The sequence below is a fragment of the Asterias rubens genome, chromosome 3 (assembly GCF_902459465.1).
Source record: "Asterias rubens chromosome 3, eAstRub1.3, whole genome shotgun sequence".
Lineage (NCBI taxonomy): Eukaryota > Metazoa > Echinodermata > Asteroidea > Forcipulatida > Asteriidae > Asterias > Asterias rubens.
The window spans coordinates 2,298,598-2,322,560 of NC_047064.1; the positions used below are offsets into that span (position 1 = coordinate 2,298,598).

At 38.0% G+C, this 23,963-nt stretch overlaps 2 protein-coding genes across 7 annotated transcripts in view; both read left to right on the forward strand.

Moving 5' to 3' along the window:
- The first annotated feature begins 4,363 nt into the window (after positions 1-4,363).
- LOC117287971 (multiple epidermal growth factor-like domains protein 11) lies at positions 4,364-6,050 on the forward strand. The gene is made up of 4 exons (XM_033768634.1): positions 4,364-4,403; positions 4,915-5,055; positions 5,315-5,461; positions 5,974-6,050. The coding sequence occupies exons 1-4, from the start codon at positions 4,394-4,396 to the stop codon at positions 6,048-6,050; spliced, it is 375 nt and encodes a 124-aa protein (XP_033624525.1). The 5' UTR covers positions 4,364-4,393.
- Positions 6,051-7,796: 1,746 nt separating this feature from the next.
- The window catches only part of LOC117287865 (vacuolar protein sorting-associated protein 13C-like), a 92,239-nt gene continuing 76,072 nt past the window's right edge, over positions 7,797-23,963 (forward strand). For 3 of the 6 annotated variants that reach the window (XM_033768428.1, XM_033768427.1, XM_033768426.1), the window contains exons 1-4: positions 7,799-8,052; positions 13,368-13,411; positions 22,564-22,702; positions 23,726-23,839. In XM_033768428.1, coding sequence (XP_033624319.1) covers positions 7,953-8,052; positions 13,368-13,411; positions 22,564-22,702; positions 23,726-23,839 — 397 coding nt within the window. In that variant the 5' untranslated portion in view covers positions 7,799-7,952. Of the gene's footprint in view, positions 8,053-13,367; positions 13,412-22,563; positions 22,703-23,725; positions 23,840-23,963 lie in introns of all 6 variants that reach the window. The other 3 variants (XM_033768425.1, XM_033768429.1, XM_033768430.1) reach the window with 2 other exon arrangements.

Consider the following 23,963-nt stretch of genomic DNA (forward strand, 5'->3'; position numbering starts at 1 on the left):
CTCATCAGTTAGTACAAGTGTGTTATTCTGATAGATGATAAATGATGACGTAACCACTCACCAGGTGGCCGTTTAGACCCATTTGAAGAAAAGAACCAATACACCACAGTTTTAGAGTTAAATAAATATCAATTATTTAGTTTCAAATAAACACAACCATTGGTGTAATCCACATAGAACCCTTGCCACCCGTTGTCCAACACATTAGATTGACATAAAATGTACACACTGAATGACACGACTCCGACAAAAGCCTTCCACAAAAATAAGAAACAAATAAATATATAATATATTTATTGACCAAACTATTTGATCTCATCTTTTCAAACTAATGTCTCAATCATGTCTCTATGAGAAATATAGAATAGCTGTTGCAAACTGTTTACCAACCAAAAGGATCTAAGTGTATTAGTTTTAAAAATGGTTAATGGAGTCTCCTTCGTTAAGACTGTGAAAAACTTAGCCTTTGATAAAGACTCTGTTATGGGGTCGAAACGTAACAAATGTTTGCAATTATGTCAGAATCAGTAAGTAAATTCTTGATTTTCATTAACTTTGGAGGTTTATTTTAATTTAGATTTAAAGAGATGGTCACAGTACCAGCAGTGACAGTTTCACATCATCGCGTGTTCTACGCACCGTGTGGGGATTTCGTCAAATTGTTCATGTGCACCGCCCGAAGGTGGGTATCTGTCAATAAAACGTGACTTTCAACTTACACAAACCTTTAATTTGCTCGTTGTGACAATTTTCATATTCTTTTAAGAGAAGTTTTGAAGTATTTTGCTGCCTTTGTTCTGTTTCTTATAAAAAAAATGATAATGTATTTAAAGGCACTGTACACGTTTGGTAATTACTCAAAATATATTACCAGCATAAAACCTTGATTGGTAATGAGCAATGGTGAGCTCCCCATAGTATAATACATTGTGAGAAACGGCTCCCTCTGAAGTAGCGTAGTTTTTGAGGTAATTTCTCTCTCAAATATTAAAAGACTTCTGGCCAGATGTCTTGTATTCCTATCTAAAAGCATGGACACTATTTTTTACAACAAGGGTGTTTTTTCTTTCATCATTTTCTTGCAACTTCAATAACCAATTGATTTAAAAGTTTCACAGGCTTGTTATTTTATGCATGTTGGGATGGACCAAGTGAGAGTACTGGTCTTTGACAATATTACCAAACGTGTTCAGTGCCTTTAAAGTTGTGTGTCAGCTTTTTCTTGAACACGATAAGCGTTTAGACAAATCATGACCCAATTTCATAAAGCTGCTCACGCCAAACAAAAACGCCGAACAATTTCCTGCTAAGCACACATCAGCAGGATACCTGAGTCACAGTTAATTGTATACGCGACATGGTAGTTTGCTGGTATACATTAGTCTGGTAAGAATAATGTATTGTAGCTACTTTTGTGCTTAAAGGGTCTAGGTACTTTTTGTAGGACAAAAACACAATGTCCACAGATTTACACTAAACTTAAATTTCCCTGTAAATCTCACTTTCTGAGGTGCTGTAGTTTTTGAGAAAATGAGTGAAACAATGTCATGAAAATAATTTTCGTCTAAATGATTATGAGACGAAAATTATTTTAGCCTGTAAAAACGTATTTTTACATCTGTGGACATTTTTTTGTGTTACAAAAAGTACCCAAATCCTTTAAAGACACTGGACACTATTGGTAATTGTCAAAGACAAGTCTTCTTATTTGGTGTATCTCAACATATGCATACAACAACAAACCTGTGAAAATTTGAGCTCAATATTGGTCATCGAAGTTGCGAGATAGCAATTTGAAAGAAAAAACTCCCTGGTCACACAAAGTTGTGTGCTTTCAGATGCTTGATTTCGAGACCTCAAGTTGTAAACTTACTTCAAGTTGTAAACTTGAGGTCTCGAAGTCAAATTCGTGGAAAATTACTTCTTTCTCGAAAACTACATCACTTCAGAGGGAGCCGTTTCTCACAATGTTTTATACTATCAACAGCTTCCCATTACTCATTGCCAAGTAAGGTTTTATGCTAATAATTATTTTAAGTAATTACCCATAGTGTTCACTGCCTTTCAGCAGCCCTATGAAAAAGGACCCTGGTCAAAAGCCACTCGGGAAATCTGTTCATCGAAGCCTGGTCAGAAGACACGCGTGTAAAGGAAAAACTGACTTAGCATAGCTTGATCAATTTGACCCCAAAACACCTGTTATTACTTAGTGAACTTTTCCGAGGTCAATGCTGTAACTTTGAATTATCAAGCAGCATCCTCAGTAGTCGACCCTGTTTTCTTGAACGACAACAGGTGATTTCCTAAAGTTGCGTAACTTAGTGTGAATAGGGGGGGGGGGGGCATAGTGGGCACGTCCGTCCCCTGTTTAGTTTCTTTCTTCATCTGACTCAAGTAAAATACTAACTTTGTCAGATATTGACCTACAAAGTCCCCCCACCCCCCCCCCCCCCACCCGATACATTGCCGCCTTCCTCGTGAGTGAAAGGCATAGAATGGTAGGACTAGAACCAAAATGGCTGTATTGGATATCTACAGGCTCTTGCCCGATATTTTCTGTTGCACAAAATGTTTGTCTTATATTAATAAAAATCAATATAACTACTCGTAACAGCACTAGTTTCAAGATGATTTGTACTTCGTCACCTTTTGGAATTAAACATTGGAAGATAGAGTCAGATTGTATGTTTCTGTAACTGTCTTTGACCGATTCGCACTAGCCTTGTCCAAGGCTCTCAACGAGGTTACAAATTGTGTAACCTCGTTGATACCTCGAAAGCCATGTTTCGACCCCACGGTAAGTACTGTTATGTACCGTGCGGTATAGTATCTATGCAGTTCGTGAACACAGAGCGGGCCGGTGTCAGATACAATTGTGTCCGCCGTGCAATACTGTCCGCTCCGGACACTTTTGCATATGCAATCGTGTCCGGGGCTATGCAAAAACCGTCCGTTGGACATGCACATGACTGTACAAGTATGTGCGCGCGTATGCGAGCGTGCATGCACTGAACCTACGTATATGCAGCGTATTCACGTATATGATTGCGGCGAACACCCAACGGCCGAACATCCCATGTCATTCATGACATGCACTTAGCTTTTTTTTTAAATGGCGAGAGTGTTCCGTCGACCAATTAGTGCAAGGACGGTTTTGCACGGGGCGGACACAACTACATATGCAAATGTGTCCGGGCGGACACAATTGCATTATGCAGCAGCGTCCGGGAGGACACGGTTGCATATATGCAAAACCGTCCGGCGGACATTATTGCGTATGCCATAATGTCCTCCGGATAGTATTGCATATAGAGGACATAATTGCATGCGACACCGGTGCTTGCGTAAAGAGCCTTGGACAAGACTAGATTCGCACCTGCTTCAATTCTCTTTCAACACTGACCATGATCTTTACATTGTCACGAAGTGTCACTTATCACTGATGATGAATGTGTCTTAATAATGATGTCATCGCCATTACTCTAGCCAGTCAGGCCTTTCCCAAGGACTTCAATGTTACCATAGGAAATACAAAGTTAACGGTTTAAGGCCGGTTTATAGTCGGTCGCGCGATGGTCGCGCGACGGAAATCTTGCGCGCAATCCTAAGACTGAAGCCTAAAAACCGTGTCTTTTTATGATCGCGCGTCAATATTTCCGACGCCCAACCATCGCGCGACCGACTATAACTCGGCCTATAATGTAAAACATTTTTTTACTGGGTAAGGTTTGTGCGCACATGGAGTGTGAACATCAGTATAGGGTCACGTGTATGAGAACAAATAGTCGGTATTTATAGCGACATTGGATGGGGTGTCGATAAGTTTTGTAAAGAACAAGTTTCAATCCCCAACCAACCATTTAAATGTATCCAGTCAGTTTCCCCCTGTGGCTTGAATTGACAAAGAAAAACACTTACAACCGTGAAATAAAATGTTGAATGATGGATCGGACACCATGTTCACGTTTTTGTCTTATTACCCAATCGGTGGCTGTAATCACTTTAAATTTGTCAAAGAATTTTTTTAATTTGTCCAATCAACGGGGGCAATCCAGACGAAATAAATTCACAGATTGCTCACTACCATAACAACCTTTACAACAATAAGGCTAAGCTTTTGGATATAAATAATTACACCCATTTCTGGCTCATTACCGCACTATAAGACCCTACCTTTTAAGAGTACGCTCAATTTAAGTTTAGATGTTCCTGGATTCTTTTTAGAGATGACATTGAACTGAAAATTGAACTGAAAATTTCACATAATTTCTGAAGTTTTATATTGTTACTTTGGTTTTCTAGAGCGGTATATCAAACTACTTATAAACGAGAAGTACGGACGGGGTACAAAATACAGCGAGTGTGTTGCCCTGGATACCGGACTAATGGAACAATGTGTAAACGTAAGTATCATTATGTTCGAACAGTATCCAGGTTTCCTTTCAAATGAATTAATAATGCGATTTAAGCGCTATTATAGTATAGATGAGGGGAAATCTGTATCTTAAAACTTTATAAAAAAGCTCTAACACATTTGGAAAGTGTATACACACTGAAAGATATATTTGTCTTGAAACAATTGAAAAGTGATAGTAAGTTTATGCATAATATCCGTAACGACTCTTTATACATTTACTATATCATCACTGGCTTTAACAAAACAAGCTCAGATTGTGAGGAGTATTATTCTGTCCGGAGTGTCAGATGTCTTGGGTTCAAGTCCAAATGCGGACCATGTTTATTTTTTATCTCATTCCATGTTTTGGTTGTTGGTGTAGGGACCATACCAATATTAGTGTGTAACGGTTTTAGCAATTAAGCCATAAATAACTCAATGCAAAAAACTCCATCAGTTATACTATTCGTACTATTTCTTGCTTTTGTGCCGAATAACTTTATCAATTTTTTTTACAGCTTGTCTACCAGGATCCTATGGCATCAACTGCGCCTTCCCTTGTTCATCGTTATGTTTGAAGTCCGAGTATGGTTCCTGCCGCCCTGCAGACGGTCGATGTACATGCCTATCGGGATACTTTGGAGTCATGTGCAAAGAGGGTAGGTACTAGACTTTAGTATTTGAATTATGAATACCAATATATTAAAAGGAAATAATGTGTTCGTACCTTACACTTGGTTTAAAGGTGGGTTGATTCACAAGAATGGGATCACCTCAAGTAAAAGGGTTTTTGTTCTCTCTTTTTTTTATCCAAAGATTTTTTTTTTATAGTAAAACTTTGCATAACAATAACAGTTTCTTAATTTTTTTCTGTGAGTAATTTTTTGTTTCTTCTTTTCTTCATCTGGTTATTACCAGAGTGTCCCTCTGACCGGTATGGTCCCGACTGCCAGCACCGATGTAGCTGTTCAGACACGGCGGCGTCGTGTGACAAGGAAACGGGGCTGTGTCGATGCGATCCCGGACAAAGGAACGAGCAGTGTCTAATGGCGATGAGTTCAAGATGTGAGTTGTGAGATGCAATATATTGCCCACTTTCCTCAAACAAATTTGTAAAGGAAATGCAATAAGTGTTAATTTATCAGCTTTGAAATTGTTGTTTAAAAACAGCATTGATTTTTAAAGTCACCCTTAAAAAAAAAAAAAATTGTTTGCTCAGTGCGTGATCATCCGCGATGGCATAACTGAACATTCATATGCCCTGCTATGAAAAGCTTCAATCCACAGGCCTTCATTTTTTTAAGGATACAAAGAAGTACATTTTATATTTATGAAGAGTTACAAAGTTTTATCGTTTTCCAAACAAAGGATCACAATTTTTTTTTTTCATTATTAAATCTCACATTTAGTTTGGAAGGACCTAAGAAACGCCCTAAAATAATGAGTTTCCATTTTTGTTAGGGAAAGGGCCCGTGTTCAGCAATGTTCCGGTTCTAATAAAAATAATTACAGAAGGTTGCTTTTCAGATGTGAGTATGTCAATTTTATGTATGTTTTTTTCTCCTTCTATTTTACAGCCGATGGCTACACAAGATCATCACATCCTTTGACATTGCTGTTGTTCTCGTTGTTCCACTTCTTTACGTACAGCTAACGGTCAGCAGAACCTACTACCTTGAAGGGCGCCACCTCATGAACTATTTTGGACACTTGGGAAGTTATCAAATTAGTGGATGCACTTGTTTATTCCCCCTTGAAACTTTGCAATTAAGAACATCGGATAAATGATTTCCTTGCAAGGTTTTGCTCATGATTGTATTCCTCAATGATTAGACAAGGCTCTTAAGCCAAAATCTTAAAGTCACCTGGAAGTGGTATTTTTTCAAAATAAAGCTTTTGCCACTAATAATTATATGTGTTTTGATGAGTGGAATGTGAATACAGTTAACTAAGGTTTTAAAAAATCAGTTCTTATGTTATTTACAAATTTAAGAGTAGACCCCGACCCGAGAGGGCGCTGTTCGTGACGTCAATCGAGGCAGACTTTGCCTGTAATGCGTAGAGTAAACACAATTGCAAAGTACATGTACGGACCAAGTCGTGAGTTTGAACGTTTCAAAAAAATATTTTTTTGTTTTTTTCCGGCAATGCCGACCAGGTGTATTGCTGCTGAATGCAGAAAAACACTTTTTGAAACGTACCAACTCACGACTTGGACGTACATGTACTTTGCATGTGTGTTTACTATACGCATTGCAGGCAAAGTCTGCCTCGATTGACGTCACAATAGGGGTAGGCGGAGTCAGCCCCCCAAACAACTTTATATATTTTTTAAACATATAAATCGTGACAAACAATTACTAAAAAAAATTGTTTTAGTGTTCGTAAGCATATACTCTTATGTTTGAAAAGGGAAAACAAATCTATTTCCAGGTGACTTTAAGGATTAAAGATGAAATGTTTGAAGCCAATTTCATGATAGGGCTGTTTTAGCAGAGAATCTACTATAAGTCATTACAATCGTAAAGAACTACAACAAGGTTTTTTTCGTTGAATATTAAACAAAGGAACACAATTTTACGGGTTTTATTATGAAATCTGACATGTTAGCTTGCAAGGGCGCAAGAAACTTGAGGGGCCATTAGCAGAGAATCCAGTCCGTTAGGCCCTCATGTACGTGAAATTGTATTAGTAATGTAATGTTTTTGTGGTGAGCATGATTTTGTTGTGCTTAGCTCTATGTATATATATGGGAAGGAAGGAGGTATTTTTCCTAATCTATTTACGTCTAAATACCCTTATATAAGCCTATGCGAGAATCTATATGAGTTTGCACTAATGCTACGTGGCCCATAGTTCAACATCATTTGCTTGTAATTTTTAATTTTCCGTTTGAACAAAGAAGAAACTGAATTGAACTAGATCAGGATTTGAACCTGGAGGCCTTCTGGTTTATGTCGGCGATCTCAAACTCACCGCATTTTCACGCGGTATGCCTACGGCCAACACACCCAAAATAATTTAATTATCCAAATAGTTTCCTTTGTAATTGTGGATTATAATAATAATTATTTGTTATTGTTACTTGTTCAACTGCTGCTGCTTCTAAGGTTGTATCTGGGCTTAATAGCTGTGCTTTAAAATGGCAAGACGGAGATTGTTTTAGGAAAGAGGTTCTACAGTTGTGAAAAACTAAAAGGGATCACATAACTATTTCCAAATCCATTTGTATACAAAATAATAAGATGTTTTCCCTCAGTCAACCAATAATACCAGCGCTTTCATGCTAAATAATGCCCTTGCGTCTCGTCTAGACACCCGACGGCTGTTTCCCTAGGTTAACCTTTGACCCAGACGTCCCTTGGCATCGATTGTGTGTTAACGATGTGCGGATGGACAAAAAGAAATTTGTACACACTTTAGTGCATGCGCGTATTTTGGTTTGTGTTGTGTCTCAGCCACGATCGGGCATGCACAGAATCAACACCATTTTGGTCGCACGAAACCGCCCCTTTTCGCCCATTTTTAGCACGCTTTCGGGCGTTAAGCTGTGAAAATGGTGTTCGAATCGCTTGTTGTGGACTTGCTGAACCGTTTTCTTGGCCAATATATTGAGAATCTTGATGCATCGCAGTTGAAACTTGGCATTTGGGGAGGTGAGTGTTTTTGTTGGTCCACAGTTAGATTTGACCTTGAAAGTTGATTTTGAATGAAGGACAACAATGATGTTCAATATCATTGACCACGTTGAACTTGAGGTTCTTGGATTTTATAGCAATAATGTTTATTCAGTTGTTTTTGTATTGTAACATGGTCAGTGGTTATGCTTATTTAATATAGACTAGACGACATGACTCGATCGATCATGCCATCACTCGTCACGTAATTTTTAATTTTTTTTTACAATAAGGACCAAAAACGGAATCTCATCACAAAACACTTGAAAACAGAGCGTAATTTTACCCCCATCCTCCCCCAGCCAGTGTGCACCGGTTGGAGGGTGGAGGGTTATATTTTATGAATCACAGTGATCCTTTAAAAATAAAGATGACTGGAAAAAGAAGGTCATAATCACAAAATGTTTGTAGCCTGATTTTCATTTCATCACCAATTGCTCCAAGGTTTTTCGGTTGCATGTGGCTCTATTTTATGTGGATGTGGAGTTAAATTTGTTGCTGGTGCCATGAAGTGACCTGGACCTGAGTGGACCACAGCCCCAAATTTGTGTTCAATAGAGAAAATCGCAATTGAAGTTGCAGTGTTTGTCAAACTGCTGTTCAAAGTCTGGGTTTTTATTTTTTAAATTTATTTTTAAGACGTAAATAATAAAGCAGTCTTCCCATTCATACACAAAAGTCAACAGGCCACTTCCTGGGACTGCACTGAAGGATTTCGGGAAAAGTTTCCGTATAAACCACCACTTTTTCATTCGATATGAAATAATATAGTATCTAATTTACCTCAATGAGATATCCCTTTTTGTAAAAATGAGTGATAAAAAGTGGTGGCGCCACAGTTATCCGGATTTCGTTAAAAGTGTGTAACACCATTTATGGGCAGTAACAGACCCCCCATCATGCCCATGGATTGGGTGTTCGAGTGTTAGGCTATAACAACAAATTTCCATTTTTACAAATTATCTCTGTAAGTGTTATTAATATTATTCTCTTATAAAATTTGTATTAGTATTTGATACTCTGAAAAATAAATTTGAATTGACATTGAATTTACAAAGTTTTGCTTTCTCAAAAAGGGCGTTTCTTTTACACTGTGAAGAAACTTTTTGTGGATCGAAACAGGTCCCATTTTGAACACGCTCAAATTCTTAATTCATATCTGACCTACATTTTATGTACCTCTGTACGACGGCATTACGCTTTTAAAATAACTCATAGTTGTACATGGAAGAATGCTTGTTAATGATTACCATAAACTCATGTGGTATTTCACTTAACTCAAAACAGACGTGAATTTCCGGGCCTCAAACATATTTTTGTTAAAGTATTAATACGGTACAGAGACTTTCCTCTACACCAATGAAAACCTTCTTGTGGACAAAAGAATTTTGTAGGCCCTTGTTGTACGTCTATGAGTCAAGATTTTCCTTTGGATTTTAACAACAGGAAATGGCTTGTCAAACTGGAAACTAAATTGACTTTTCCTTAAATCCTAGACCAGATTACATTCGGAGATAATTTTACATAAGAAAAACAAAAGTATACATGTACATCTTGGTTATGGAGGAAGAAAATAATGACATTGACAACAAGGAAAACATTAGCCTTATTAAAAAACAAGTGTATTACTGCACTATATATTACGTTGTACAGTCCCATTGTACTAATTAACCGTGGCAAAATCAACAGTTGCCAATCTACCAAGTCAAGGCAGTTAAATTTCACAGCGAGTATTTAACCAGCGCACTCTGTACATGAAATAGAAACCGTTCATTACACATATTTTTTTATGATTGAATAAAGTCATTGTTTTTTTTCTGAATGGAAAATAAAATTGAAAATTAAATACAGATTCAGTGTGGCGCCAGGAGTTAATTATTAAGTTAATACCACATACAATACTCACATGTTGCCTAGAGAAAGGGCTGGGGGCCACGAGATGACTGTCATCACATGAAATGAAGGCTGTTAAAGGCAGTGGACACTATTGGTAATTACTCAAAATAATTATTGTCATAAAACCTTACTTGGTAACGAGTAATGGAAAGAGGTTGATAGTATAAAACATTGTGAGAAACAGCTCCCTCTGAAGTGAAGTAGTTTTCGAGAAAGAAGTAATTTTCCACGAATTTGATTTCGAGACCTCAGATTTAGAATTTGAGGTCTCAAAATCAAACATCTGAAAGCACACAACTTCGTGTGACCATGGTGCGACAGGGGTGTTTTTTCTTTCATTGATATCTCGCAAATTTGACGACCAATTGAGCTCAAATTTTCACAGATTTGTTATTTCATGCATATGTTAAGATACACCGAGTCAACAGACCGGTCTTTGACAAATTTACCAATAGTGTCCAGTGTCTTTAACCAGGAGAGGTAGAATCTAGGTTGCATGAATGGGGGGCTTGGAAATGTTATCTTTTATGTGTAAGGATATGAGTTTGAGTTTTTTAAAAGTTAACCGTTTGCATTTTATGGTAGCCGTCAACGTCAACCTGAGATTTACAGCAGTAAGTGGGTTTCTAGCTTGCTTATTTTTCACATGTTACTGGCCAAATGTCATGCCATATGCATAGCTTGTAACCGATATTTAGCTGTTGTTTACTTAGCATAAACATTGAGTGGAGTCTTTGCCGGTAATCTGGTTTTACGAAGCAAGGATTTTTTTGCTTTTTAAAGCAAACATTTTTGCTTTTAAAGCAGCTCTATGAAATTAGGCCCTGGTCTCTTGAAGCTTCCCATAGACTTAACAAAATGAACAATATCCTTGCACTCTCGATGATGAAATTCCAGCCAGGTGTTGTAAAATGACTGTTGACCACTTTATGAATTTGAAACAAAATAGCGTTGGTTACTGGTTCATAGCTACTGACGTGTGCAGTACACACTGTAGACTGTACATAATTTATACTGTTAGAGCATGATTGGAGAGGTTACATGTCCAACCCTATTCTTAATTCAGTTTAGCCAAGGACCTGCATATTGATTGATTGATTAAATATTTCAATGTTGTGACCTGGCTCTTTGTGTAATGGTCCCAATGTTTGCAGACCACTTTACATCAATGCACAATGTAGAAATTCTTTGAGAAAGTATGGTAGTAATTTCCCCCTGTATGGTTGTTTCTGTTATTTGAGTACCCCTCCCCCATCCTCTCTGGTCAGTTAAAGGGCCCCTTCCCTCTTTAGTTGACCCTTGTTGAATGGTATGTAAATATACAGCCCATAGCAAGGAACAGACCATGGATGCAGATCTCCTCCTCCTTTGTCAGGCCAACATACCACTAGTTAACGGTCTTACCACACATTGATCTGTTTGGGTGAAGAGACTAATAAACACCTTTTCATGGGCATTCAATAACGACAGTCATGATAGTGGTGCAGGACAGGCCTGGAATTTTGTCTTTAAGAAGAAGGCAAGGGTTGAAGTGATGCAAAGGGCAACTTTTGAAGAGGCACAAAGACCAAGAACCAGGACAACAGAGACCGTGGGGGCATCGAGGCAATTTTCTTCGTTGCCTCTCAATAAGTTTCAGGCCTACGCACAAATAACGAGGGACATGATAATTTGGAAACAATCAGAATTATTTTGTGAACATAATTTTTTCCTTAGAAGTAAGTGTATTGGAAATCCCAGGCCTGTTGTGACCTGCCTCACTTCTTCCAATTTGCTTTGATTCACTCCATTGATTCCCCTCTGAAAATTTTACCCCACAGAAAACAAACACATAATGAGTATTACAAACATGCCTGTGTGTTTCGTGTTTACAAAAGCAAGGGCAGCAAGGCATTTTCTCCTTGGTAAGGGCATGCTCTGAGAAAATTGTCAACTTCTACTGGATCATTTCAAGGGCACCAAGGCAATAATGACCAGGGGGGCATTGAGGCAATTGCCTTTGTTGCCTCCAATAAGTTTCAGGCCTACGTACAAATAATGAGGGACATGATAGTTTGGAAATAATCAGAATTATTTTGTGAACATACTTTTTCCCCAAGTAAGTGTACCAAAAATGCAGAATTCAGCTTTGTACAACCATCAGGATATACACTGTATTCACATGCCACATTTTTTAAATCAGTTTAATTTTTAATATTTTGTTCAGTACACACAGATGAAGTAGGCTACTGTTAATAATTTGAGTTTGCACTTGTTGGCTTGTACACTTGTACAATGTACTCTCCATCTCTGGTCCACTAACACTACCAATCTTACAAAAGGGAGTTATTGGATGTGATGTGACTGAAACAACGAGGGGTGACATATTGTTTCAGCAGCATACATGGAGTCTATAATGTTTCCCCCAAGCTGTTTCTTTCCAATTCTACCTCCATGATGTAACATGTTTTTTGTTAGGCTTTGGGATTTATAGGCCTGACCTGGCTCTACAAGTACTACGTATGGTGTTCTACTCCTCATGTATTATGTTGACTCATAATATAATGCAAGCTAAAAAAATCCTTGGATTTCATTACCAAGCAGAGAAAATGAATGAGAGTGTAATTCAATTTTCATTAAGAAAAAAATCAATGCAATATAACGACGGCAAAGCTTTTGCAATGTAAGCATCTAGGTATAGTGTTAGGTCATAGAGCAAGGAATGGTTAGGTGTGCACTTGAAGCAAAGCGCTTGCATAGGTGTGCACTTGAAGCAAAGCGCTTGCATACATGTTCCCTGGATGGAATGTTTCTCTCATTCCACCGTGCTGTTTAACAGTAGGGACTCTACACTGACCTAATGATGGACACTGAATATATTTTATACACAGGACTTGTATGGTACGCTCAGCCCTCTCAAAAAACTTTGTCTAAATTCAGACCTTTTTTTTTGTGTCTGCTCAATTAATGTTTTTTTCTTCTTCAAGATTATAAAAACATTATGCTCTACATGAACTTGCTGAGTAGACTGTTTCCAGAAGCTTTTTACAATACTTCCACGGGTTACCATACGGTGGATATGCCATCATTTCAACAAACCTACTAAAATTAGGATCTTCCAAATTAGGACTCAAACCCCTGATGGTTCACAAATTGTACGAAAAACAACCAAGTAAATATGCTTGTTTTTGTTTTAAAGCTTTGTTACAGTGTATTTTATGTATATCATCAACATTTTCTTTTGTGTGAACTCCTTGTTAGCAAAGATGGCAAGGGTTAAACAAAAAAGCAGCCCATCATACATGAATATGTGTTTTGGCCACTGTATTCATAAACACTCAATAGGGCCTATGCGAAAACAGACAAAAAACATCTAATAAACATTACATTAATCCTTTGTGTGTTTTTGTTAAATGTAGGAGATGCTGTTCTTCAAAATTTGGATGTGAAGGAAGGAGCTCTGGTAAGCACAACTTAAGGATTTTCATATTTTATTAATATATTTTTGTACTGGTTTTAAGGGCTCATACTTTACCATGGACCTCATGCCATAGGCCAGTGACTTTTGTACAGGTCAGTACGCTTTTCCCTTCAAACACTAACTGTCTGATCAATTTCTCTTTCTATGTCAAGTAGTGAAATAGTCTTGCCAATAATATATGAGATCAGTCTTCTCTCCATGCTCCCTCAAATGAAACAAGTTCAAGTTTTAATTGTTTTTGTTTTCCATTTTCAATTTTGGTCTTGAATAAAAAATATTCCCAATAGAAAACACAGATATCCCAGAAGAACCAATATCCCCCCCCCCCCTCCCGAACCAAAAGCAAATAAAATTGTTTACAAAAAATAATGAAACAAAATTGTTAACATAAACTTGTTATCATTTATGAATGGTAGTTCAATGAAAATATGTTTGTTCTGGTACAGGAAATGGCCCTTTAAATTGCCACCTGTAAGAAACATTTGAATTAATAACTATTTCATATCTATAGCCTTGATCGTAATAACAAGGTCTTTGTCTGGAATATCCATCCAGCACACCCAGCGCATGATCTATAAAAAAACATGCACCAATCATAGAGTGGCCATTTATTGTTGCTCATTCCAGATGCTTTGTTGTGTAGCACACAAGTGCATCACCCATGACCATACTGATTAGACATGACCTTGGGGGACTAGCAGTGTGTGTTGGCTACTCCCACGAGGGAGCCCATTGGCATAGCGGTTAATAGACCCAGACCCAAGCCTCAGCCCAGCAGCTATCATTGTGGCTCATAATTTGCATGATACATGAGCGGGCGGGTGTGTAAATGAGATGCTGCCCAATTACATGCAGCTAGACTGCTGATCATGAGGATCGTACACAGTGTAATGGGGAAGGGATTATGGACCAAACGCTTATATTGTATCACTGGGTTGTCTCGGGGTGTTGTTTTACGAGGTTAATGAAAAACAAAACCATAAAATCATGTTCAAGGGTGAATGATTATTATGATAGCTGCCCTGATTCTTAACAATCTATTGCTTTAAAGCAGGCATAGGGTTTAGTGTGGACCTTTGGAGGAAGAGAGGCTTAAATTTATTCCTATTTTCGAGTTTTCCATCAACTTAAACTACCAAACTGCTACCATTGCACAGGTTCAAGCCTGATACCTCACAGAGGCAATTTCCTCTATGCCCCTAAGCCCCGGGATGGTCATCGCCTTAGTGCCCTCCTGATACAAATTTACATTTGCCTCATATAGGTGGAAGTGTCGTGGCCGAGCGGTTAAGAGCACCGAGTTCAAACTCTGGTGTTTCTGATCAGCAGAGTGTGGGTTCGAATCCCCAGCCGTGACACTTGTGTCCTTTAGCAAGACACTTAACCATTGCTTCGTCCTTCGGATGGGACGTAAAGCCGTTGGTCCCATGTGTTGAGTAACGCATGTAAAAGAACCCAGTGTACTTTTCGAAAAGAGAAGGGGTTCGCCCCGGTGTTCCTGGCTGTGGCTGCTATATGCGCCGTAGCACCTTGTAAACCCTTATAAGGTGCTAAATAATTGGGTCTCAAAATTCATCACTGCAATTACCTATCTTTCTGAAAGTTTGTATATATACTCAGCGCCTTGAGTACCTTGTTTGGTAGATACATGCGCTATATAAGACTTCGATATTAGGTGCCCTTAATGTAGGAGAACTGCCTGGCCCTTACAAGGTTGAGGCATATGAGGCCTGCAAGGTCCAATTTTATGGCTCTGCTTACCGCTGAATTATGCGCTTATGGTGCCTTGTGAAGCACATTATTTTATTCGCTGTAAGCGCAGAATTCAGTGGTAAGCAGATTGTGCCCAGGTCTGATTATGAGGTCAGAATACAGTTTTTTTTATTGGGACAAGTTTTGATAATTATAATAATGATGTTGTCTGAAGTGCTGGTAGGTAGCAATAAAAGTTCCATGACGCTTGCTCCAGTAATAAAATTCCTTTGTGGATGACTTTCAGTGGTGCAAAAAGGAAAGTTGAAAAGGGACGCTGCATAAAAACAGCAGCAGATTGATCAGCAATTCCAAATCTCTATGGAATTCAGGCCTGATACTTCACGGAGGCAACGAAGGCGATTGCCTCCGTTGCCCCTGGTCATTGCCTTGGTGCCCTTGAAATGCTCCAGTAGAAATTAACAATTTACTCATAGGGTGCTCTTTACTAAAGGAGAAAATGCCTTGGTCCCCTTGGCCTTTTAAAAACGAAGCATACAGGCCTGGGAAATTAGATAAAATGTTCATTAAAAAGATGTCTCTTCAAGGCTGATGGCAACTAGAAAGGTTTTTCAAGCTTTGCTAGTCAACCATCAGAGACAAAGGCCACATGTGGAGTTGTGGACCATGGAGTGAGGACTGGGTTCTCATCACGTCTGCGTCTGTGACAGGCATCGGCCAGCCTCTCAAATAAGTACAAACTCAAAGTGCTACGTCAATCCATTGCATGGAGTCAAGTTCATTTGAAAAGAAAACATTTTTGACAATAAATCAACAAAACAACATTCATACTGAAGCTTGGTGAATGGTGAACCTAAAAGTGACCTACTTTACTCAGCGAAGCAGCTTGCCAGCCATTAATTTGCATAACTTATGCAGACAATTTTATCACGGGATTTGTGTCGTTAAACTCAACGGTGTATGATAGTACAATAGTGATTGATACCCACAGTTGATGTCGTTTAGATCTCACATACATGTAGTAAAGCTGCAAGCTCTGTATGTAAAAAAGAAAATAATTGTGCAAGTACAACTAGTACGCCCACATTCATACAACAACATGTCACATGTGTTTTTTATTTTGTACACAGTGTGTACACATGTTTTGTAACTTTAAGCGTAAGAACATAAGTCGTGGGAGGACCGTGATGAATTTTAGTTGGTGTCTAGGGACGTCAGATTGACCCCTTTTTATCCACTGCTGCCACAACCATGAGACTTGCATTACAGTGGACAATACTTGTGTTGAAAACATCAACTAGTGAAAGCCCTTTTTTGTGGTGGAGCGTTTCAGCTTGAATGAAGGTGTGAATAGATGAGAGTTGTTATTTTTTTTTAAGAGAGGGCTGCAACCTCTTTTCAATCTCGGTTTTCTGCATTCCAGAGAGAATTCAATTTCAAGTTCACAAAGCAAAACCAGCGACCCATACATTTTTTTTTCTTTTCGGTTAGCTACCTTATTGTCATGCACTAGTAAACATGGTAGGCCTATACTACATCTCTATAATTATTTAATAATATACTTCACACAACTCATCATCTCAAGCCTGTTTTAACGCAAATATTTCTTTGGAATGATTTTAACCACTACAGCACGGCTGACTTTTTTTTTATCATGCTAAATGTGGACTTTTCAGTAATATTAAAAAGACAAAGATAAAAACAAGGTTTGCTCATTGCAAACTGTAGACTCCCCAAAATACAAGGTTTTCCAATGTGTTTAAAACTTCCCCAAAACAAGATAAAAAAACCAAAACAATTACCGTGGCCCTTATTTCATGCGCTGCAAAATTGAGAAACAGCAAATTAGTGAACACTCAATTATGCAACAATAGCTATTATCATAAACAGAATGAGAAAAAAACCCACCTACAACCCCTGATCTTATCTTTGTTTTGGTTACATATACAGACAATTTTTGTTTAAATTACAACCACTAAAAAAACACGGCAAAAAAAATCGTTTACATTTGTAAGGGAGACATGTTAAAGTAAAATTCAAATTGGGAACCCCCCCTCGGGGAGAAATGCCGCACCCATTGTGCCCCTCCCCCTAAAATGTATGTTGTTCAGTAGCTAGCTGCTGTCTGGTCTGATCGTTCAATGTGATCAGGCCCCTAGCAAGCCTGACATGAAAACAGATCAATACATACAATTACAGTGTACCAAATTGTAGGCTACATGTATGCCGTTTTATGCACAGGTGTGCCACGACAATACACAAACACTGTTTGAATTGATGTCAATTGTTATGGCATCTTGTTGGAATGAGTAGGGCCTACACGTACATTTAGGAGGAGGGTTTTCAAGTTAGAATGCTTGACTCCTTGTTGATCCCCACATATACACAGTGTAGTAATCATGAATAAATGGGTACAAAGAATGTTCACAAGTTATTTTATTTATGAGTAAAGAAAATACAAATTTGGTACAGGAAAATTATTGCCTTTTCATAATTTTATGTGGATAGACGTGTCTACATAAAAATCATAAGGCCTAAACTGTACCAAGGGGCATAGGCCCTATATAAATTAAATAAACATAGGCCCTACCCCAACATGTACTAATCCCCTTTCACACTCGATAAATCTCCCAGGAATATGTGGTTGACCTTTACGTCTGAATTGCTAACCCTCATTGCAATGACTCCTGAGAAATAAATGTATCCATTCCCCAGGTAATAGCTAACCCCTGCTTGGAAGTGGGGGTTAAGCCATATAACCCAGGGTTAGTATTATTACATGCCTCGAAATAACCCACAGGAGTGGCCAGGGTGCCCTTTGCAAAATTCAAATACAAATTTACGTTTGTGAGAGAACCTTTCCAGAGAGAAATTTCTGTGCCCCTTCAAGAGAAGTTCAAGGCCTGAACTGAGTGATCATTCTTCGCAGAAATTTTGCACCATAATGTAGTTTGAAAAGAACATGTGCCCCTGGAATTTCCTGGGGTTTTATTTCCTGGGAATGGACCCTTCCCATGAAATATGCTAATTACATTCACGCATGCGTACAGACCCTGTTGGTTGGCAAACGCCATAGAGTTGTGCACTAAGCAGACGCGCAATCGCGTCTGCCTCACGCACCCATTAGCCGTGTACAAAACAGCGCGATGTTCCCACATTTTGCCAACCAAAACGTTAGTGCGCACGCGCTATGTGCAATTTACATATTTCATGGGAAGGGTCCATTGCCTCTGTAGTGTGAAAAGGAAGGTCTAAAAATGTTTTAACACTGTACGCATACAATGTGTAGGCCTACACATGTATAGTGTCTGCATATCACAATCAAAACACCATTGAACCATGAACAATTATCGAGTCAGCTTGGACGATATTCCACTTAACATTATTGGCTAATTAGGCATCCCATGTAAACTTAATACCAGGAGTAAAATATTTGCCGTCTAAATTAACCATATTGATAGGTAGTTAAATGAAACTTGAGTCGCTGTTAAATACACATAAGACACAGTGTGTTTATGAAGTGGTGGTTAATGTTCAGTTATGTGTACATAATTGACAGGTGTGAAAATTCGATGTGAGGGCAAGTAATTTTTTTTAATGAAGTAAAGGCCACTTTTATTGGGGAGCATTTAAAGGGGTGCCAAGGCTATTAAAGGAACACGTTGCCTTGGATCGGTCGAGTTGGTCTTTGAAAAGCGTTCGTAACCGGTTGTTATAAAATGCATATGATTAGAAAGATATTTTAAAAGTAGAATATAATGATCCACACAAGTATCACTCCAAATTGAGTGGTTTTCCTTTTACCTCGTCGACTAACACGGTTGACCATTTATGGGAGTCAAATTTTTGACTCCCATAAATGGCCGACATTGTTAGTTCGCAAAGTAAAAGGAAAACCACGCAATTTTGAGGCAAATTTGTTTGGATTATTGTATCCTACTTTTAAATCATCTTTCTAACCATATGAATTTTATGGCAAACGGTTACAAACGCTTTTCAAAGACCAACTCGACTGATCCAAGGCAACGTGTTCCTTTAATAGCCATGGGCATGGAGATGGATGGGTTGGTTTCTACCATCCACCACTCTTTGGCTGTAAAAGTGTTTACAGCTGTCGAGTCTGAACCTTCTTTTGCAAGCTTCTGTAAGTGTCATCTTGTGCTCTGGGCCAGATTTAATCAAGCCTATATAAGCACAAAAACCTGCTAAGCACAGGAAAATCATGCTTAGCAAAAACAGGTTATCATCCATTATTCCATAAAGTTAACCACTGTAGCGACTGATGCCCCACTCATTTTGTGCTTAGCAGAGACATTTTTCAAGCAGTATTTTCTTCCAATTAGCTTTATGAAAATGGGCTCAGCTTTTTTTAAGTTTGTGTCAGTGTCTATCTTGTGGATTTGATTCGGTCATCATTCTGTATGTTTGGAGAATGATGCAATGTATTTTTATGTTGTAAGAATGTATTTTGTGTGGAAGACTATGTACACAAAGTGCACCCTAGATGGCCCTTCATTCTGAAAAATTTCTGATCAATTCATCTTGACTCTAACTGACTAACACTTAATCACTTGTAAGCATGCTCCTGAATAATGCCTAAAAACACTCTTGGAATATTTTTCATGTACTCATGCTGAGAATTTTTCACTTGTGAATGTTTGGTGTACTGTTACTCGTGTTAGTACTTATGTTAACGGAGGTGTAATTGAAATTTCACTTCAGAAAAATGTACATTTTTGTGCACTTTGCACAATTTGATTGACATTCAAGAAAAATGTATGCAAGAAGTACTTTTTATTAATTGTGAGAACTAAAACTTTTCAAGTTCATAGAAAATAAAGCATAAAGCGAACACAAATAAAAATTTGTGATGTGTGCAGTTTTGGTAATTGTGGCCCATACAGCACAGTAAAGATCATACGTGTGTCAGGAGCAGTCTTTACATCAGTCTTAACCAGTCTTAACCAGTCTTAACCAGTCCTTGTTCGAAGCCTAAAAAAAGCTTTATTGAGACTGTTTGTATCAATTTAAGCCATCTATTAAAGCCATTTCGACCCTACATGCATAGCTGAATCTTTCTCAAAGGTATTTATAAACACAATGCGTGTAATAAACCAAAACATTGATGATACAGCATCATACGAGAGCAGTCTTAACATCAGTCCAGTCTTCACCAGTCTTAACCAGTTCTTGTTCGTTGACTCAAAAAGCAAATAAAGCTTTATTTGAGACGTGTATAAATGTAGCCATCTAAGCCATTTCGACCCTACATACATGTACATAGCTGAATCTTTCTCAAAGGTATAAACACATGTGTGTAATGTATGTGCCATAAACATTGATGATACAGCAACGCTCGTACGGGAGCAGTCTTTACATCAGTCCATACCAGTCCTAACCAGTCTTACCAGTCTTTTTCATAGCCTTATTAAAAAAAGCTTTATTTGAGGCTGTGTGTATCAATTTAAAGCCATTTCAACCCCACATTATAGCTGAATCATTCTCAAAGGTAAACACAATGCGTATAATAAAAAACCAAACATTGATGATACAGCACCGATCATACGAGAGCAGTCACATCAGTCTATTCCAGTTTTAACCAGTCTTAACCAGTCTCGTTCCTTGCCTTTAAAAACCAAACAAGCTATATTTGAGAGTGTATAAATTTAAGCCATTTAAGCCAGTTTGACCCTACATAATGTATTAGGCTACTATTAGCGGTATCCTAAAACAATGCAAGTAATGTATATTATGTACCATAAAAAATGATGATGACATTGCACATAGCTTTATTCATGTAGTGAAAGACGCCACGTCAATGGCATTCTTGATAGTAATGTACATCAATACATTGTACATGGTCTATGTATGTACAATGTATGACCTTAGGCAGTACAATTCCTCAACGGTAATTTTGAATGGGGCCACTTTTCAACAGGAATTGTTCAGATCCACTTTATAAATGTTTTCCAATATTTCTCCAATCAGTAAAAAACATTCTGTATAGTTTTTTCAAAATTCCTTATTATATACTGTCAAATCAATCACACTTGAGTTGTGTGGTCCATGGACATCTACAATCTATTATGCAATTCTCTTCACAGTATGGGCATGGTTTCAGATGACTGGTGTCAGCCAAATGTCATTCACATTATAAACAGTCATCATATAAAGTATCCTTGTGCAACCCACTCCCATTAGTGGGTGGGGTGAATCCACAAGACTGTAGGGCTTATTGCTCAATTTTTTGCAGGACCAGAAATTGTTTTCACGACCAGAATCAAGATGAGATAAAAAAAACTGATGTAAACTTTTTTTTATTTGGACAAACTAGTGAAGCTTTCTACATTATAATTGTCTTATTGAAAGGCATTATCAGACTCTTGTCAATGTTCGAACATAATATTTTGTTTTCACTCAAGATACTATGCAGTAAGGCATTATTAATTATTCAATGGACCTTATGCATTGACGTCATCCAGCCGCCATCTTAGAGGAAAAACGGTGATGAAACAATCGAGACGCATGGATTTGTAGGCACGGCACACAGTATTGACCAATGAACAACCTCCTTTTGACCTCTAGGTGAGGGCGCCCTACTGAAATGACGTCATGTGCATAAGGTCTATTGAAAAAACACACAAGACTACTGGACTTGTCTGCCAGTGAGTTTATTGGCCCGACACTAAAATCACTGGCCTCAGGTGTGGTGGTCCAGAGTAAATTTTGAATCCTGCTGTGCACCTTAGGTGTGCCTCTCCTCTCTCCTCCTATGTGTCCTATGAAGTACTGCTTACATGTACATGTACAGTGTAGGCTCCTAGATTGGGAATCCGACATACATGTAGCAAAAGCATGCTGCCCTTGACGCTCTGTAAGAAGGAATTACTGGCTAGATTAATTTGATTCATGGAATGGAGGACTGTCTAAATTAAATAATCCCACATGTAAATAACAATAATATAGACGCATAATTATGTTTTGATATCAAATTTGTTTTGTTAAAAGGAGGGTTTGTTTTAAATGTTCTCTTTCCTTATTTTTTTTTATACAACTTGGATAATTGGGGGGGGGGGGCATCAAAATCAATGTTAAGGCATGAACACTATGTTTTTATTATCCTAAAATGTATTTTTCTCAGTACCATATTCATGCAGAATTTCTTGACCAATATCGTTGCATCGGTGCAAAAAGCATTGAAAAAACATTGTGTATCTCGGCGCGCACTTAGTTTTGTTTGAACGACTTGGCAAATTTTTAGCAAGGTACAACCTTTTTAACAGTTTTAAACTTGTTGTTTTTTTGGAGAAACTTAACACTTTTGCACTGACAGGCCATTATGTCCAAATCAGATCATTTGTTCCAATATCACAAAAAGAAAATCTCCAAGTTCAAAAGTGGATTTTTTTTCCCCGCTACAGAATGATCTGGACTTACCGGTCAAAATCAAGTCTGGTCATCTGGGTAAACTGACCCTCAAGATCCCATGGAAGAACCTGTACTCAGCCCCAGTGGAAGCTACTATTGAGGGTCTCTATGTCTTGGTTGTTCCAAATGCAGGTAGGAAAACCTCAATGGACCCTTCCCATGAAATATGCTAATTACATTCATGCATGCGTACAAACCCTGTTGGTTGGTAAACACCATAGAGTTGTGCACTAAGTAGACGCGCAATCGCGTCTGCGTCACGCACCCATTAGCCGTGTACAAAACAGCACGATGTTCCCTCATTTTGCCAACCAAAACGTTAGTGCGCACGCGCTATGTGCAATTTACATATTTCATGGGAAGGGTCTAATAAATAATGAATAATGATGGGTTTTTACTTGTAAACAAGGTTATAAATAACTTTCAGCCACCCAGCTGACTGCTAACCTTGTATTTGTTTTTAATAAGAATCAAGAATAATTATATTATTACTAATAAAATTATATTTATTTTGGTTTTTACCCATAAACTGATGTCTGTTAGCGCTATATACTCGGTACTTACCCAGGTTCTGTGAAAAAAAAATCACAGGCATTTTTACTCAGGTGGGATTCAAACCCACGACCTTTGCAATTCCAGAGCAGTGTCTTACCAACTAGACCACCGAGATTGCCAGGTGGCTAGAGGCAGTTCGAAAACTATAAATAAAACCTATCATTTTCTAGGTGGAAATTTTATCAACTGCCAGACTCGTATATTGTACATATGTTCTACCCACAAAATAATATGCTGAATCAAAACTTGCTATGTGACACACCATGCATAAATCAGACACTTCTTGGAAAAAGTGAAATGGCATTTAAATTTAAAATTGTTAGTGAAGTGCAACAATTGATACAATATTTGTTTTAGGCATGGTAGCTCTGTAACAGCTGGTGCATACACAATGATAATTCACACTAAAATAATTTTATCTAACGACCTACATCTTTAATCTTAAAAAAAACTTTCTTATCAGTTTTTAAAGGGACCCAAGTTCAAACAACAAATCAATTTTTGTCCTGACGCATTTGATAATTTTGTTTCTGGTTTTGATGATTGATTTTTACTGCAAATAAGAACTCAAATTTCAGTGATATTTGATTGTTTGCGTAGATATCAAGTACGATGCAGAGAAGGATTCCCAGCAGAAGTTTGAGGCCAAACAACGGACCCTGCAGATGGTGGAGGACACTAAACAGAAAGAGAAGGAGAGAGAGGAAGGCGCAGGTTAGAGGTCATGACCCTTGACCCAATTTATTCCAGATTAGAAATCATTTAACTCATTCAATAATGTCTACCTGAATTGAGCTATAAGACTTTTTAATGGATGTTAAATTTTGCATCGATGATG